Genomic DNA, 18,692 nt, shown 5'->3' on the forward strand with positions numbered 1-18,692 from the left:
TAAGATATGGGTATCAAATTAAAGGTGTTAATGAGTATTTTAAAATGGAGTGGGGCTTAGTTCTATAGGTAGATGCCTTTTCGAGATATCGTCATAAAGGTGGGCCAGCGGTGACTCTAGGATTTTTTTGTACGATATGGGTATCAAATTAAAGGTATTAATGAGGGTTTTAAAAGGGAGTGGGCCTTAGTCCTATGGGTGGACGCCTTTTCGAGATATCGCCATAAAGGCGGACCAGGGGTGACTATAGAATTTGTTTGTACGATATAGGTATCAAATGAAAGGTGTTAATGAGTATTTTAAAAGGGAGTGGGCCTTAGTTCTACAAGTGGACGCCTTTTCGAGATATCGCCATAAAGGCGGACTAAGGTTGGCTCTAGAATTTGTTGGTACGATATGGGTATCAAATGAAAGGTGTTAATGAGTATTTTAAAAGGAAGTGGGCCTTAAGTCTATGGGTGGACGCTTTTTCGAGATATCGCCATAAAGGCGGACCAGTGGTGACTCTAGAATTTGTTTGTACGATATGGGTATCAAATGAAAGGTGTTAATGAGTATTTCAAAGGGGAGTGGGCCTTAGTCCTATGGGTGGACGCCTTTTCGAGATATCGCCATAAAGGCGGACCAGGGGTGACTCTAGAATTTCTTTGTACGATATGGGTATCAAATTAAAGGTATTAATGAGGGTTTTAAAAGGGATTGGGCCTTAGTTCTATAGGTGAACGCCTTTTCGAGATATTGTTATAAAGGTGGACCAGGGTTGATCCTAGAATGCGTTTGTACGATATGGGTATCAAATGAAAGGTGTTAATGAGTATTTTAAAAGGGAGTGGGCCTTAGTTCTATAGGTGGACGCCTTTTCGAGATATCGCCATAAAGGCGCACCAGGGGTGACTCTAGGATGTGTTTGTACGATATGGGTATCAAATTAAAGGAATAAAGGGTTTTAAAAGGGAGTGGCCCTTAGTTGTATATGTGAAGGCGTTTTCCTGATATCGACCAAAATGTGGACCAGGGTGACCCAGAACATCATCTGTCGGGTACCGCTAATTTATTTATATATGCAATACCACGAATAGTATTCCTGCCAAGATTCCAAGGGCTTTTGATTTCGCCCTGCAGAAATTTTTCATTTTCTTCTACTTAATATGGTAGGTGTCACACCCATTTTACAAAGGTTTTTTTCTAAAGTTATATTTTACGTCAATAAACCAATGCAATTACCATGTTTCATCCCTTTTTCGTATTTGGTATAGAATTCCGGCATTTTTTCATTTTTCCTAATTTTCGATATCGAAAAAGTGGGCGTGGTCACAGTCGGATTTCCGCCATTTTTTATACCAATACAAAGTGAGTTCAGATAAGTACGTGAACTGAGTTTAGTAAAGATATATCGATTTTTGCTCAAGTTATCGTGTTAACGGCCGAGCGGAAGGACAGACGGTCGACTGTGTATAAAAACTGGGCGTGGCTTCAACCGATTTTACCCTTTTTCACAGAAAATAATTATCGTCCTAGAATCTAAGCCCCTACCAAATTTCACAAGGATTGGTAAATTTTTGTTCGACTTATGGCGTTAAAAGTATCCTAGACAAATGAAAGGAAAAGGGCGGAGCCACACCCATTTTGAAATTTTCTTTTATTTTTGTATTTTCTTGCACCATATCATTACTGGAGTAGAATGTTGATATAATTTACTTATATACTGTAAAGATATTAAATTTTTTGTTAAAATTTGACTTTAAAAAAAAAGTTTTTTTAAAAGTGGGCGTGGTCATTCTCCGATTTTGAAAATTTTTATTAAGCATACATATAGTAATAGTAGTAACGTTCCTGCCAAATTTCATCATGATATCTTCAAGGACTGCCAAATTAGAGCTTGCAAAACTTTTAAATTACCTTCTTTTAAAAGTGGGCGGTGCCACGCCCATTGTCCAAAATTTTACAAATTTTCTATTCTGCCTCATTAGTTCTACTCACCTACCAAGTTTCATCGCTTTATCCGTCTTTGGTAATGAATTATCGCACTTTTTCGGTTTTTCGAAATTTTCGATATCGAAAAAGTGGGAGTAGTTATAGTCCGATATTTTTCATTTTAAATAGCGATCTGAGATGAGTGCCCAGGAACACACATACCAAATTTCATCAAGATACCACAAAATTTACTCAAGTTATCGTGTTAACGGACGGACGGACATGGCTCAATCAATTTTTTTTTCGATACTGATGATTTTGATATATGGAAGTCTATATCTATCTCGATTCCTTTATACATGTACAACCAACCGTTATCCAATCAATGTTAATATACTCTCTGAGCTCTGCTCAACTGAGTATAAAAATCATGTTTGCCAACCCAGCAGCTATTTTATGACTTAGCACAATTTCCGCACTCAAAACAAATTTTTTCTCCTGACTTAACACGTTTTACTCAATATGTTTTTCCATCACTCCTCCCCTTTAATGATTGAAATACACACTAAAACAATATATTTCACAAAAAATAATATTTATTTGTCAAACTATTTCTAACGGTTCTGATCTGGACTCTTTTGGCGGATGGTGCGTAGTCAATAATTTATTTTTAAATTCAAACAAATGCTTTGTCTTAATCTAAGAAAAAAAAACTGCCACATACTTTATCTACAAAATAAATGCTAAATCTCTTAATCGTTGTCCAGAGAGTAAACACTTGGGTGTAATTTTTGACTCCAAACTCTCTTTTTCTAGTCACATTGGCTTCATTGTTTCAAAATTTGTTGCAATGGTTGGCTTCAGTAGACGTAACACCAGTGACTTTAAGGACCCTATGACGTTGAGGGCACTTTATATATCCTTGTACAGAAGTGGTCTTGAATATTGCTCAATAATATGGAATCCTTTCAATGAATCTAACTCCTATAAAATTGAGGGAAATCAAAATTTTTTACAAATATTGCTTTACGTATGCTTCACTGACCAGACGGCCCCCATCACATACCAGCAGGCGCAAATCGCTTGGCCTTCAGGCTTTGCATGACAGAAGAACTTGTATCTCACTCTGCTTGCCTGTAATGTAATAAGCTTTGGCACGAATTGCTCTGATTTATCTAATTTGTTCATTCCATATATTCCACTGCGTGACCTTCGGCATAATAGATCCAGCAGCATCTCAGACGCAGCAACCAGACTATATATTTCCAAAGGATTTTGATGCGATGAATCGAAATGTGGCCTTAAAATTGCTCTATCAGCTCTGGTTTTCGGGATATCCTAACCTAAAAGTGCAAAAAACACCGTTTTTGCACATACTTGAGGTTATGTAGCCTTGCAGTTGTTTTCTTTCACCAAAATTAAAGGATGGCGTCTTTGTATACAAGTCTTATTCTTTCAAATGGCGTTGAGTTTGCTCAAATATCATTTTTTTTTTCGCTGATATATCGTATTCTGAAATTTTGTGGTGTGGTAGGAGTGGTTTCTAGGGGTTGGGGGATACGGAAGTTGATGGGTAAACAGTTAAGTTGGTTAGCCCACTTGTGGTGTGAGATGTCTATATAAATAAGAATTATTTCAGGAAAAATATGCGAGAAACGCTAACCTAAGGGCTAAGTGGGTTACCCTGCTTGCGGTATGATAGGAGTGATTTCTAGCGGTTAGGGTTGTGTGTGACTTGGTACCCGAGAGTTAGATAGTGTATGGGTGTGGTAAGTTAGCAGAGAGAGGTGTGAGACAAAATTTTAAGAAAAATAAGACTCAATTCAAGAAAATTATTAATCGACTATATCATGTCTATGTTATCTCAATCGATTTTTAGGTGTAGGGAAATTTAGAAACATGAAAATTTCAAAATGCGATATCTCAGCGAAAGAAAATGATATTTGAAACTCAACGCCATTTTAAAGAAGAAGACTTGTACTTAAAGATGACATCCTTTGATTTTGGTGAAAGAAAACATCTGCAATGCTACGGTGTTTTTTGCACTTTTAGGTTAGGATATCTCAAAAACCAGAGCTGATAGAGCAAGGCCAGATCTGGATTCAGCGCATCATAAACCTTCAAAAATATATAGTCTGGTTTCTGGGTCTGAATAATAGTTGAATTTTGTCGGCCTGTGTTATTTATCGAAATAACTCATACAACGAATTATGCTATGAATGAACCTATAACTAGGACTATACATCTACATAGCAAATAGATTCAGTAGTGTTATTAATTTTAGTAACAGCTTATATAAGTTTAAGCTTGAATTGCTTTCTATTTTTAACAAGTCTGTAAGAAAGTATGTAGTTATCGACATATAAAAATTAAAGTAGATAAGTCAGCGCAAAGCATTTATCAAACACCAAATGCATGTCTCAATTGGGTGAATCCAATTTCAAGGGGTTACCAACGCAATATATAGCTTCTCCAACCCAATTGTCAACCTCGCCTACGCGTGGCGAATCATGTTTCATTGACAGCCGAGGCTCTGGCGACCTCAAGTTCCTCATGGAGCTAGTGGTGGGAGGGCGGGATGGCATGGAAGGTTTAATGTGGGCATATAAATCGTTCCCGAGATGGTCGGGCTAGTACCTTAATAGTGCTTTATTACCGGAACGTACCGGATCTATATCCGGCAATGGACCATCAATATCGGCCCAAAGCCTTCGGGGAGTGTCTTTATCGTTAACACAACAACAACAACAAAGCATGTACTTTTGGACTGAATGAATTAAATAAGTAAATAAAATGCGCGCACAAAGAAATGACTAGAAATTCAAATTGATATTACTGACTGGTTGACATAGCACATTTTTTTTGAACAAATGACGACTTAGCACATTTACACATCATTGCCCACAGCACGTAAAAATAAAAATTTTTTTTGTGTGATCGTTGTATTTTGAATTCAGTTTTAAAACTGCATTAAAATACAATTTTTCAAAAAAAGTTACTTAGCACATTTTCACATTAAGCTAACGATTTTCGATAATAAAATTAAGGTATACGTCGTAAAGATATAAAAGTGTAAAATAAATGTTTAAGAAACACAAGGCTGTACACTGAGCATGTAATAGTTTTTATATATGACTAAAAAGCCAGTGAATTTAAGACATAAAAGGCCTTAATAACATATAAAACCAATATTCTCAACTCCTATCAAAGTTTACAGACGAAAAAAGAAAGCCCACTACTTTGATAAAATAGGAATTGAGCTGATTTTTGAAAAATCAATGTACCTGGATTTTACTACGCAGGAATATTTTTATTGTTATTTTTCCGGCAATTGCTATTGTATAGATTTGAAATTTGTTCATTGAAAAGTGGGGACTTCGTTCTGCGATTAGAGAAAACAAAAGCTGCATGGATCTAATGAATGAAGTAAACAAAGGAAAATACCCGTTGGTGAGTTAACTCAAAGACCTTTTCACAGGTTCAGGATTTCTTTGTTGAGAAAAAATCATAAAAGGCGACAGCTACACGAAAGGGCTTAAACTCAGCAATACAATACTTATTCAAATCAACAAAAGAGATTAAGGAAGTCACTAAGATAAATATGTCTAACGATAATGTATTTCAATATGCGCCCCTACAATCTTTTGTGAATCCAACATTTTGGCATCAATTACCTGATATCAAATTGAATCATGATCGACTATCCGATGCGCCGAAACCCATACATGGCTACTATACTAACTGCAATGCGAAGGGATGCTTGCACGAAACAGATTACTCTTCATTCAATGGCGACTTCCACGAAGTTTATGTGTTTGGAAAGCACACAAGAATAACAGTTCAAAGTTAAATAGTAACCAATTTACGTATAAAAATTTTGGAGCACATCGAAAGCAGTTTTAAAATACATATCATTAAGATGCTGATGTTACCTAAAATACCAAAAATTTTTACATAGAACCAAAGGGTACAACAAATGGTAATAAATAAGACATGCACAATTTGTAATATCACTAAATAGCAGTTAAAAAAAAAACTGAAAAACAAGTGCAACCGTTTTTGTTGAACTTAACAGGATTTCTGTTAAAAACATGCAATAATTTTGTTGTATTTGATTATACGAGTTTCTACTCATTCTATTATCGCTCAACAATTTATATTTTTAAAGCAAGATAGAAAGCTTTTCGATCAAAATATATATGCTTTCTTAATCCGTTTCCCTTTTACGCTTCCAGTCATCTTTGTATTAATAATGTCAGAAGTATTATTTTCAAATGCTTCCACTAAATACGTCGTACTTTAACTTGCGCCACGACATTGCCAGCCTGTCGCTGGCACACCAGCAAAAATACCATTGAGGAATTGAATGAATTACTGCGTTCAGAGGGTTGTAAATTAAAGAAGACTTTCGCAATGATCGAATACCCTATGATCCAACCCTACCGGCACGATTCTTTGTACTTTCCTTTTCGGATCTTTCCACTTACAATTACTATTATTGGTTTGCTTTTCCTTGCCCGCTTACCCCAACACTGACCATTCACACAGCTATTCAACAATTATCAAACATCCCAGAATGAAGCATTTTAATAATCTACTAAAAATTGCGAAAAACGACTAAACTTTGTTATCAAACACGGCAAACTTTATGAGCGTATGATATTTTAAGAGATAGCACAATAATAGCAGAGCAACTTGAGGCTATTTACTTCGCTTTTGCCGATCCTAGTGAATTTGAACATCCTTCATGGTTGATGCGTACATATGCAGCATACATATCTTACAAAATTCCTTTATTGATAGGTAAACCAGTAAAATTTTTAGGCATACGCTTCAAAACCAAAAATGAATCTGGCAACATTCTCGTTCATACTGTACAACAAACGGATAAAGTCAATTACGCTGAGCAAACACAATTCGTTGGCTGGGAACCGAATCAAAATCATCCAATGGGCCCACGAATGGTTTCGATGCGTGATAGCATGGACCCTACTATTTTAGTTGAAAGTGCCATAAAATTGAATTTGAAACTGATGAAATGGCGTTTGGTCCCTGAGTTAGATTTGGATATAATATCGAAAACAAAGTGCTTACTCTTTGGTGCCGGCACATTTGGATGCATATAACATTAGTTTAGATAAGTTTGGATATTGTCTTACGGTTTTCCATCCCGTTGTTACTGATAACACAAACAATACATTAAGAAAAGGCCGTTGTATATATTTGCATGAGGAGAAAATTTGAAAAGAAAAGAAGAAATGAATTAGGAAAAATATTACAATTTACTAGCTGCCATACTCACCACCGCGTGTTATATCAATGAATTTTTTCCATTCAGGAAATGGAAAAGCGTAGCAGATGTCAAAATCTCTACACTTAATTTCTGACTGTCAATGCACTGCGTTACTGACATTAGACCTTATGCGCTGCTACACGTTACGTGTCGCGCACTAAATATCGCGATCAATCATTCATTTGGATGAAATAAATCTACTAAATACTTAATACCACGAATCTCAACATTATCAACAATACACGTCGAAAATAATGTTGAATTGGTGGAAATGCAACTCTGTTGTACCCTTTTTTGCCAGGTTTCGAACCGTTCCGTGTGGTGGCAGGCCACTTGTGGTGAAAATAAAGTTCACCACAAATCTAAAATAAGTTTTAGGACTACTTCGGCGACATCTACCGACATAAATCGAATTATAAAATGTACTAGATGCGCTAAAGCACCAGCCACATTGCATGGATGAGTGCTAAGCCCGTTTTTCTTCGTCTCTTTGCGCACATAAGTTTTACATATATGACTTATGGCCTTTAATCCTTTATTTCAATTAAATTTTATTTTAAAATTTTTTTTATAATTTATATTATATATAGTTTTTTGTTTACGCCACCCAAACAACATTCCGACAACCTCAATTTGGGCATGATCAATGATACCAATATTCTTTCAGATCATGACCCGTTATCAAACCTTTTTGGCCAAGTCAGAAGGAGCTGCAAAGTCTTTCGACGTCGCTTGCCAGCTCTGCGGCAGGGACCATAGTCTCCGACTCTGTGCCGAATATAGAAAAAAATCCCCGGAGGAGAGTTTGCGGGCTGTGCTGCTGCACTAATACTGTCCAAATTGTCTGTCGCCCTTTCACCGCGTGAACAAGTGCAATAGCAAATATCGCTGCAAGCGGTGCCAACAAAAGCACCACACCACGCTCCACTTGAATGAGTGTAAATCAGAACGCGATGATGCAGCCACAATTGGCGACGACAACCCGTCCGATGACACGTTGTCAATCCACCTAATGGGGCCAACAAAATCCTGGGCGCAGGTGGAGGAAGAAGAGATGGAGGAAGAGAGAGCGAGAGCGGAACAAGAGCAGGTGGAAGTGGAGACGAGACCGTCGACAAGCAAGAATGGGATACGCAGCTTCCGGCCGCTTTTGCAGCATGAGCTAAACGCGGAAAAGGAAAAGCAAATGCGGAATCAACCAACCAATCGTCGGCACCGTCATACATACATCATAAAAGGCAGCAACGAAGAAATAAATCAACGCCATATCGTACGGACGCTCAAAATTTAAGAGCACTATCGCGCGACACAATAGGTTTTCGTACACGTCGACTCCTTCAAGCTACTCCAGCGCCCATCATGCGGCCTTTCGTCCCCATTGCGCCGACGGCCATCGTACGCATCGTATCGCGCGGACACTTACATTTGGTTCGTGACATCATCGATCCTTGCGCCACCAGCACCATCGTCGATGCAGAGTTAGTACGCGATTTACAGTTGGAGCGCCAAGGAGCAGGACAATGTACCCTTATTCTGCGCGGCACGTTCGGGTCATCGACGCATGGTCAACGGCCACTATCGCTTGAGTCCGCCGTCTAATGTAGACCCGAAGATTGCTGCGCCCTTCCAGTTCATGCGGCTGGCCGACTCACATTTCTACCGCTCATCGCCAATACGGCTTACACTCGGCGCAGATATATACGCCGAAATGATGGTAAGCGGAACGCCAGCAACAACAGTTGGTGGTCCCATGACCCAACCGACCTAATTCGGGCTGGTAGTCTCAGGAGCCTGCCAAAAATAGGAGCTTTCATACAAATAAGTAATTACTGCACGGAATCAAAAACCACGTACGTTTAATTAATACATTATTTCTTTCTTCACAGGAGAGCGAGACACGAAGTCCATCATACGACATGCAGTCCTTGCAGTCCGCATATGCACATCGACGTATAGCCTTACCAGGACGTGCGATGGCTTGTATGCTTTCGAATATTTGCCCTCCCTCGTAGCAATTTACCTAATTAACCAACAAATTCATAAATGTGTGTTCACAAATACACTTGTATATGTATACGCTGCAATTGTTGTGCACATATACTTTAAACTTTTTACTTTATTGCTATGGACCGACTATATAGGAACTTTCGGCGGGGAAACTCGACGAAAGTGGTTATATAGTGGGTTCATAGCTTTTCTCCGCGAAGCGTGTGGCCTCTTTTGATACAGCCGTCGAAGTGAAAGCATCCTGCCAACGTACGTTACGTAAGTGCTAATACTTTTCAATATTACTTATATATTCCAAAACAATTTTTAAATCTATTTCCTTAACATTTGTTGTTTCATTCTAATTGTTTAATAAAAACAAACACTTTTTCATTGAATTAATACGAGGCTTTTCTCGTGTTTTTTATTTCTTCCTTTTTCCGCCTTAATCATTCTATAACAAATACATACGGCGCGCACCCGTTGCCACCACACAATTTTACATTTACACATCTGCATTTTAAGAAAAACATACCTAAAACTTGAAGCTTTCGATATGTTTAAATATTATGAACTTTGGTAACATAACGGTTGATCGTAACGGCATAAACGAATCGAGATAAATATGGACTTCCATCAACATGCTGAGGATGAAAAAAGTGATTGATTTACCCATGTCCGTCCAGCCGTCCGTCTGTCCGTCCATCTGTGATGATGATAACTTGAGTAAATATTGAGATATATTATTTAAAATTTGGTACATGGGTTCTTTGGCACTCATCTCCCATCGCTATTTAAAATGACTGAAATGTGTGTATTGATAAGTACTCCGTGCGTGTTAATGTTGACACTAGCCCTTTCGAGTTTTTTTGTGTCGATAATTGTGATGTTGTCCAAGCCATACTTTCTGTGAAGTCTAACGCAATGGGGCTTGATGGTATATGTACAAAGTTTTTAAAAGTCATTCTTCCCAAAATCCTTCCCGACATTACTTACTTGGTCAACTCAATTTTGGCGACCGGTGTCTTCCCAATATACTGGAAAGCTGCAAAAGTTATTCCAATCCGTAAACAAAATAATGAGTATCGACCAATAGCCATACTCCCTTTCCTCTCTAAGGTCGTTGAACGTATTCTACATGGACAAATCGTATCATATGTACATGAATACAAGCTCCTGTCAGACAGTCAGTCCGGTTTCAGGTCAAAGCGGAGCTGTACAACGGCACTATTATCTGTGACAGAAGAAATTCGTGAGCGAGTGGATGAAAGTTACATTGCCTTCTTAACACTTCTTGACCACTCCAAAGCTTTCGATTCTGTAGACCACCCTCTGCTCTGTAGGAAGCTGGAAAACCTATTTAACTTCACTGGTCATGCAGTTGCCCTTATAAGATCATATCTTGGCGATAGGACTCAAGCAGTATGTATAGATGGTGAAAAGTCTGACTTCCTTCATGTCTTAAGAGGCGTCCCTCAAGGCTCTATCCTGGGTCCTCTGTTATTTGTTCTCTACATCAATGACTTACCCGATGTCCTTAAGTATTGTAATGTTCATATCTACGCTGATGATGTGCAGTTGTTTACGTGTTGTCCTCGTGATCAAACTAACTTGTGCATAAGTAACTTAAACCACGATTTGAATCAAATATTTTCATGGGCTGCTTTGAATGGCTTATGTATAAACCCGAATAAGTCAAAATGTATTGTTATTCATAGAAGGTCTTTTCCCACTAATGATTTAGAGAATGTAGTGTTCGATAATTCCGTTATAGAATACGTAGATACGGCGAAAAACTTAGGTGTAATTTTTAACAAAACATTGACATGGAAAGACCATATTTTTAGAACGGTTGGGAAAGTGTATGGAATGCTTCGTACACTATGGTTAACACAGTATTTCACGCCTTTGCACATAAGACTACTTCTGGCTAAAGCTTACTTAATACCTACGCTACTCCATGGTTGTGTGATTTACTCAAACTGTGACTATCTGTGCAAGAACAAACTAAATGTTGTTTACAACAACATTGCTAGATATGTTTATGGATTGAAAAGATTTGACCACGTATCTCAACATGCTGAAAGGTTGCTAAACATTTCCTTCGAAAATCTTTTAAAAGTCAAAACACTGTCCTTCCTCCATAAATTGATTTGATTTTCTGCAATCATCAAGATCGGTGCTTCTTCTTAAGCACATCAGATACCGCTCGCTAACCTCTGAGCGCCAATTCTTTGTTACTGCAATACGTCTTTGGAACTCGCTACCTACAAGTCTTCGACTCTTAAGTAATGCTCTGCACTTCAGAAGAGCTAACATCATTTTTTTAACGACTCTTAAACTGGATCTCAAATTGTTGTTATTAAAATGTTCATTTCTAAGTCCTTTTCCTTTCTCTGTGTCTTTTTTCTTTATTTGTTAAATACTATTCAATCTATAACCAGCCAAATGTTATCATCACTACTGCTGTCTTTTAATATTTATTAACTACTCTTCCTTAGTTTTAATATTTACATTTACATACATAAATATTTCACTATTGTCCGTTATATTTAATTTAATTTGATTAATCTAATTTATTATTATTATAAATGTTCAATTTTTATAGCTCATGCTATTCATGACTAGCACTGTTAAATAATTTGTCAAAATTGTTGTGCTAGGAACAAATTTTCAAATAAATACATACATACATACATCCGAGGATAACCACGACCAATTTTTATATATATAACATTTTATTTAGTAAATAATACAGCTAGATTTGATCTAGGCCATTTTTACTAGAAGAAATGTCTCCCAATTTCCTCTTACAATAAAACTTGGTAAGCGAAATATCATTGATACAATACTATCTTTCGCTAAGATATAGCTTATTATTCTAGTCTAGGACCCTTTAAAAATCTTTAGTTTAAAAGTGGGCGTAGTCATTAACTGATCCCGTCCATTTTTACTAGAAATATTTTCCGCTAGAAATAACGTATATAAGTTAATTTTTATTGCACGTGTGTGCTTTATTGAGCTACATTTAAAACTGAGTCTTATTAACTACCCTAACTGTCCACCTAGCCCATAACGTCGCGTAACACTGCTGCTACTCTGTTGGCGGCTAGCGACGTTGACACAATCGTCGCGCTAACGATGTTTACCTGATGATGTTGTGATAGCTGCTTTTGCTGCGCAATGACCACAGGTGATAGCAATAGCTAGTTTACCTGATGATGTTGTAATAGCTGCTTTTGCTGATGCAGGTAAACATGATGAAGAGAATTGTGGCGCTTGTGATGTTGTCATAGCGCAATAACCACAGTTGATAGCAATAGCTATTGCTTTACTGACACAGTGACGTGTGCCAACCACGATATGCGATCATACCGTGTGATCGCATTTCTGCTGATCTAGTTAGTTGCATGAAGTGGCATGCTGTCGTAATTTGGCTGAATGTGATTGACCTGGGCGAAGGCTTGGAAGGCAACTACGGCAATTGTTTAATGACATATGTGTGAATAAACTTATGATAACTCTTCCCCTTCTAAGTGGGGGACGTCCGCGGACGTTGTGGTGGCACTTTCAATAACGGCCTTGATGGCTTTGGCTAAAGACATTTTCTTTCTGTTCGCAGCTACCCTGTAAAATTCGTATGCGAGCATTCCTTCAATGAGTAGGGCCCCAATGCAGCGAAACGCGTTTGACGCTGTGGTCGTGGGCTGGTGGTCGTGGGCTACTGGAAAAATTCGATTTTCTTACATCTAATTCTAGGTATAGGATACTTCATTAAAAAGCATATTACGTTATTATATTGGACTATATTAATCTTAACTAATGGTATGATATCGGCTATCGTGAGGTTTTTGAAATGCTTTGTTTTGATTATTGCATTTATCTCCGAGTTATCCAAAAGAATAAGATTGAGTGTTCCAATTTTAGAGAAAGTAATGGATGTTATCAAGTTATCTAACTCTGTTATCATTGCCCTATTTCGGGCCATAAGAATGTCGTAAAGGTAACCTGTGTCTATTTCTCTTTGCTTTGCTTTTAGAATCTTATTCACTGTGATAGTAAGGCTGTTAATTTCTTTCTGTACCTCCGTATTAATAATGAAATGCCTGTTTTGCGAGTCGACTAATTGTTCCTCTGTGCTACTTAGTCTGTCGAAATCATCGTGGTCAGGAGTGTCAGTAATATATTTTAATAATGTCCCGAGAGCGTTTAAACTTCTCGCTTGCCTATGGTGAGTATTTGTCAGTCGTATCTATTTGGTTTATGTCTGCATGTTATATTTTCTTCATGTGTGATTGGGGGAAATGATCTGTGGCGTTAAACGTTTCATCTCGTAGCAGTTCGTAAAGAGTTAAGTTGGTGATATGCTTGATGTGTCCGAAATTTTCCCAGATTATTATGTCTCCATCTACCACTGGGATGTACTTTGCGTTAGTGTAGTCCATTCTCCGTCCTATCATCAACGATGCTACTTCATTTTTTTTTTATAAAAGTTCCGGTACACACCTAATATGTCGTTTCATTTGTGCAATATCAGAGCCACTGATGACCTGATACGAAACTTTTATTCTCTCTCGATTCGTTTCCAGGAATGGGGCTCGAAATCAGCTGTCTGTTCATTCAATTGTAAACAAAAGTTCATTCGTTGTAAACAAAAGTTCATTCGTTTCCAAGAGTGGGGTCTGAAGTCAAATTATTCATCTCTTTTTTTCCTTTTTTGATTGCTGCAATAGATATAGATTCAAAATAACTCCACTTAGTTAAAGCCACAAGTGAAACTCTCTTATCAGAAAGAACTAGCTTCTACCTTTGAGCTGTATAAAATCATTTCTTGATTGTTTTTTGTTCGAATTCTTTCAATTAGTTGAGCTAATTTGAGTGTTTAAAGATAAATTCGATACGTTTATTTGTAATTATGTCAAAATGGTGTTCTGAAGTTAATCATTAATTTATATTACTGACTTCCATGGCAAAAATGAATTTTGAGCTTTCGGCCATGATCGCCCCCCCCCCGCCCCCCTCATCTGGAGACCTGTATCCGCCCCTGATGGACACACCGCTGATTTACAAAATACAAAAATAATAGACACACAGAGGAAAGAGAAAATGCGGTACACACTAGAGAGTCTTCACATACTAAAAAATAGAGAGAAAACAGTAAATAGACGAGAAGACACTGATCAATTTGCGGCAGCATATCTATTATGCTTATGATTTGAACTTAGTTTTGACAAATATACCAAAAATGTATGGTATCATATATTACTACGAATATGTCATGATTTTACAATGTTTATGTTACAACTTGTTTTTACAAATTTGTCTTTGTTATTGTTATTGTTTTTAAATAAGGATGTCCGCCCCCTGAGGATGCCAAGGAGCTTGGCGAAACGTCGGGTTTATGAGTGAAGTTTAATCTTGAACCGTTTAAATATCTGACCATACAATCCTCTAATAATTTTGAATTTAATATGAATAGAAACATTTTACAGCACTTAACAATGTCGTTGATGTATATGCTAAATAAAATGGGGCTAAGAATAGATCCTTGGGGTACTCCAGCTCTATTTGGAACCAAATCAGACCAGTTATTTTTTAGTACAATCTTTTGCCATCTGTTCGTAAGATAGCTTGTAATCAATCCAACTGCATCGTGGTTAAATCCAAAGTACGCGTAAAATTTTTGCAAAAGAATCTTATGACAAATAGTATCAAAAACCTAAGAAAAGTCTAATAGTGTAAGAATAGTAAGATCTCCTCTGTCAAAAAATGGTCTAATATCTTCCGCCACTTTCAACACGGCTGTTGAACACCTATGTCCCCTTCGATAACTGGACTGATACTCAGATAGGAGGCCAATCTCTGATAGATATTCTCTCATTTGATTCAATATTAATCTTTCAAAAATTTAATAATGCCGGTAAAATACTGATTGGTCGAAAATCACATGGTTGAATTGCATTACATTTTCTTACTTCTTAGATTGTTCCACAACACTTTAGAATGAAGCTTGATATTGAGTTTGCTTTGGAAGTAAGATTTCTTAGCTCTGCGCGTTGCTTCGATAGCTCTGTTCATACATTTCGCTAAATCTATTGATCTGCTATAATAAGTTGCTTATCACATACAAACATACTAGGGTTATACACACATATCACAAGGCAGCTCTGAATGTTAGTTAAAAACTCAACCATCAAAAACGCAACCTCATCCAAATGGTTTGATTTGTGTACTATCTTAAGTTGCAGACCCTTCTTGGGATGTATCGCTATTCCCACAACAGAAAAATCACACAAATTGTAAAAATTGTCGCAGTTATCACCTCGAAACCAAGTCTCAGTCACACACGCATCAACACATGTACCCTCAAAGATGTAGCTAAGATACTCAAGTTTGCATTGATTTAAGCTCCTAGCATTTAAATGGCGTATTTGAAAACCCGAATGGAAATCACTAACCAACTTTAACGAAGTTTTAAGGTTGAAATCGCTAAAGCCCACAGTTGAGTTATACATATTCATAGGACATAATTCCAAGCAAATAAATTTGACTGTAAGAGTACGAATTTTAAACCATTGTACTTTAAGAAAAGGAATAACAGAAAGGTGATAGAAATTGAAATATAGCAAAGCCTGAAATAGAGAAGGTATGTATAATTAACCTACGTAAAAATAGCACGTAAATGCTAAAAATAAAGCAAACATAAGCAAATGCATTTTAAGCATTACACGTAAGTATGTATGTAACAATAAAAATAAAAAGAACATCAGGTTGCGCTGCTCATAAGAGAATCCACATCGGTTTTGGTGCATACAACTTTGGGATCTTCATTGCGTTTTACGTGTACAAAAATCATTACTTGAACTGAGAACACAGAGAACAATTTCTTTTTTCTTCTAAGCTCACAGGCATAAGTCATAACTTCTCTGAGCATCTTAGGCAAGCTTTCATGCAGGTAAACATTGCCATAACCCGGTTAGTCAATGCCCGATAGTGCAAGTGAGCTCTTATTTGTCTTGCAAAAACTAGCTGTTGCTCTTAGTAGTTTGGCACGTTCATATACAGAGAGCAACTTCACTACAATTGGTGAATAGTTATTGTTACTCTTTTGCGGCTTGCTTTCAGCATTTTTCATGCGGAACGCATCGCACAGTGGGGGTAGTTTGCATTGCAAACGACTGCAGATTTTGCAAAAATATCAGACACATTTTCATCAACAGCTTGTGGGATGCCGCTTATAATTATGTCGGTGGCGACTGCGCTGCATTCGATTTTACCGAGTTGAGCGCGAACACCCGCTATATCGCTATTTAAGGTGACAATATCGACACATGTGTTCTCAACTTCAGTTACTCTCTTCTGCACCTCCATTATGTTACGTTTCAAATTCGCTCTTTCAGCAGATAACTCACCATTATGCATTAGCCTTTCCTCGGTACTCTTCACTACTAAGCTCTTCAAAAATGTTTTTCCTTTGCTCTTGCAATATTCTTTCCTCCGTTGTCTTCATAACTGCAGTCAGCTCTTCAAAAATGCTCTCTCTTTCCTCTTCCATCTTCTTCTCAGTTTTATCAAATATAATTGATGGCGTTTTTGGAGTTGTTGGAGAAAGAGCTTTTCTTGATGGAACTCTGCAGTTAGACATTTTAATAAAATAACAAATGTTGTTCCGTAAACAAATGTAGCGCCACTTATGTAAGTATTTTTATGGAAAATTTTAACTCTAATAACGAAAATACGTCAGAAACTCAAGAGCGCTACACAAACACGCCTTACTCGTATGACACACTTCTTACTGAAAGTATTAAAAATAAGTAAAATCGTAAAAACATAAACATATGATAGAGCATATTGTATCCTAGGGTACCGCTACTAAAGCCTGGAAAACCAGCTAACGTAGGAGGATCTCATCGTTCGGTTTCTCTCCTATCGCCGGTAGCCAAGACACTTGAAGCCATCTGCTTTCCTATTTCACTGCAAACTTGCGTCTTGCAAATCATCAGCATGGCTTTCAAAAACTACCCAGCCACCGCGCTAAAGGCCATCAACACGCAGATAAATTGTGGATTGAATCAAAAACCCGACCACAGAACAGTACTCGTAGCGCCAAACTTATCAAAAGCTTTTGATACAGTCAACTACGGCAAGGACACCTTCTTTTATTAAGGACGCACCAAAACTCTTTTAACCCGGAAAAAATCAGGGCTTTCGGCCCTGGAAAGGTCACGGTTTGATAGATTTTAAAGCGTGCAACATTTTCTGTGCCACTGTCCGGCACTAAGTAGAAGGGGGTTAGCTGCCCTCGGTCAACTGTTTTTAAATGATCTTAAAGAGGTTTTCAAACTTGAAATTAGGGCGATAATAAAAACTATTGACTCCACTAAGTGATTCGATCCTCAGTAGCTGGTACAGTAAGGGTTACCTACCGTTAAGATCATCAAAATGGGCCTATAATGACCTTAGTGCCGGGCTTGGGTGCAACTTCTCCGCCCAAACCTTTAACCAATATAATAATCCATAATATGAAAAAATAATTTGGAATAAAACCGCGGGATTTCGCAAAGAGAATTAATGTCCATGGCATGAAAAAGTATTTATGATATTAATTCTCTTTGCAAAAGGGCGTTGATTCCAACATGATTCTGGCATTAATTCTCTTTCGGGTTTGGATTTAATGTCATTGTAATTAGTTCTCTCTAAAGCGAATAACTGTCATTTGAAGTTAGTTACATTGACACTATAACACCTCACCATAATATCAAACAGATATTGTAGAAAGCATATTTGACACTTTCGAAAATATATTTGATATTTGCATTGTGAATTCATATACGTAAGTGAAAAATATTTCCTCCATTGCCATACCTACCTGTCAAATAATAACTAATAGAGCGAATGGCCAGAGAATGGAAGGAAGGTTTGTTTTTTGTTCGCGGTCATTAAATTAAAGTACCATGAGTTGCCTATTTGTGTTTTAAATCAAATATTCAAATATTAATATTACTTAATTTCTGAAATCGAGTTACTGGATAAAATCTGAGCAGTCAGTTAAGCAAATATTTTAAAATATTTATATATTTTTTTATTTTTGTTTTTTTATACATATTGAGTGCTAAACGACTTATGTATATACATACGTAAATAAAAACAAACACCTTTTTGTCGTTTTAAAATATGTAAATAATGCAATATACCAGTCGTCTACAAAAATCTTTCTTTTCTTTTACTTTTCCGAAGTAAATTCCGTAATTTTTAAAATCGAACTGGTTTTTTCATAAGATCTAAAGTTTATTTGTTGTATTCTAAGGAACATATTACTCTTCTAAAATACATATGGTACATTCAATGAAGTAGTCACAAACTTACTAGTATAGATGACTAGTATGTTTGCATATTAGTATGGCATTTTACTGCAGGGATATTGAATTTATCAACCACATCTAGAATTCATGCCAAAAAAATGCAATTCAGGCCAGTGAGTAGTGTGTGTAGTGGTCAA

General features: G+C 37.1%; 1 protein-coding gene across 1 annotated transcript; it reads left to right on the top strand.

Annotated features, from left to right (window-relative positions):
• The first annotated feature begins 5,138 nt into the window (after window positions 1-5,138).
• Window positions 5,139-7,069, top strand: LOC137239832 (ubiquitin-like modifier-activating enzyme ATG7). Its single transcript, XM_067765543.1, has 3 exons — window positions 5,139-5,759; window positions 6,316-6,429; window positions 6,718-7,069. The coding sequence occupies exons 1-3, from the start codon at window positions 5,516-5,518 to the stop codon at window positions 7,038-7,040; spliced, it is 681 nt and encodes a 226-aa protein (XP_067621644.1). The 5' UTR covers window positions 5,139-5,515; the 3' UTR covers window positions 7,041-7,069.
• The last annotated feature ends 11,623 nt before the right edge of the window (window positions 7,070-18,692 follow it).

The sequence above is a fragment of the Eurosta solidaginis genome, chromosome 1 (genome assembly GCF_040869045.1).
Source record: "Eurosta solidaginis isolate ZX-2024a chromosome 1, ASM4086904v1, whole genome shotgun sequence".
Classification (NCBI taxonomy): Eukaryota; Metazoa; Arthropoda; class Insecta; order Diptera; family Tephritidae; genus Eurosta; species Eurosta solidaginis.

What these genes read in the sequence shown, in the direction of transcription:
- LOC137239832 (XM_067765543.1), top strand. Translation starts at nt 5,516, where the DNA reads ATGTCTAACGATAATGTATTTCAATATGCGCCCCTACAATCTTTTGTG. An exon ending in CACAAGAATAACAGTTCAAA is followed by an intron (nt 5,760 to 6,315) that starts GTTAAATAGTAA and finishes TGTAAATTAAAG; the next exon opens with AAGACTTTCGCAATGATCGA. An exon ending in TTATTGGTTTGCTTTTCCTT is followed by an intron (nt 6,430 to 6,717) that starts GCCCGCTTACCC and finishes CTTTATTGATAG; the next exon opens with GTAAACCAGTAAAATTTTTA.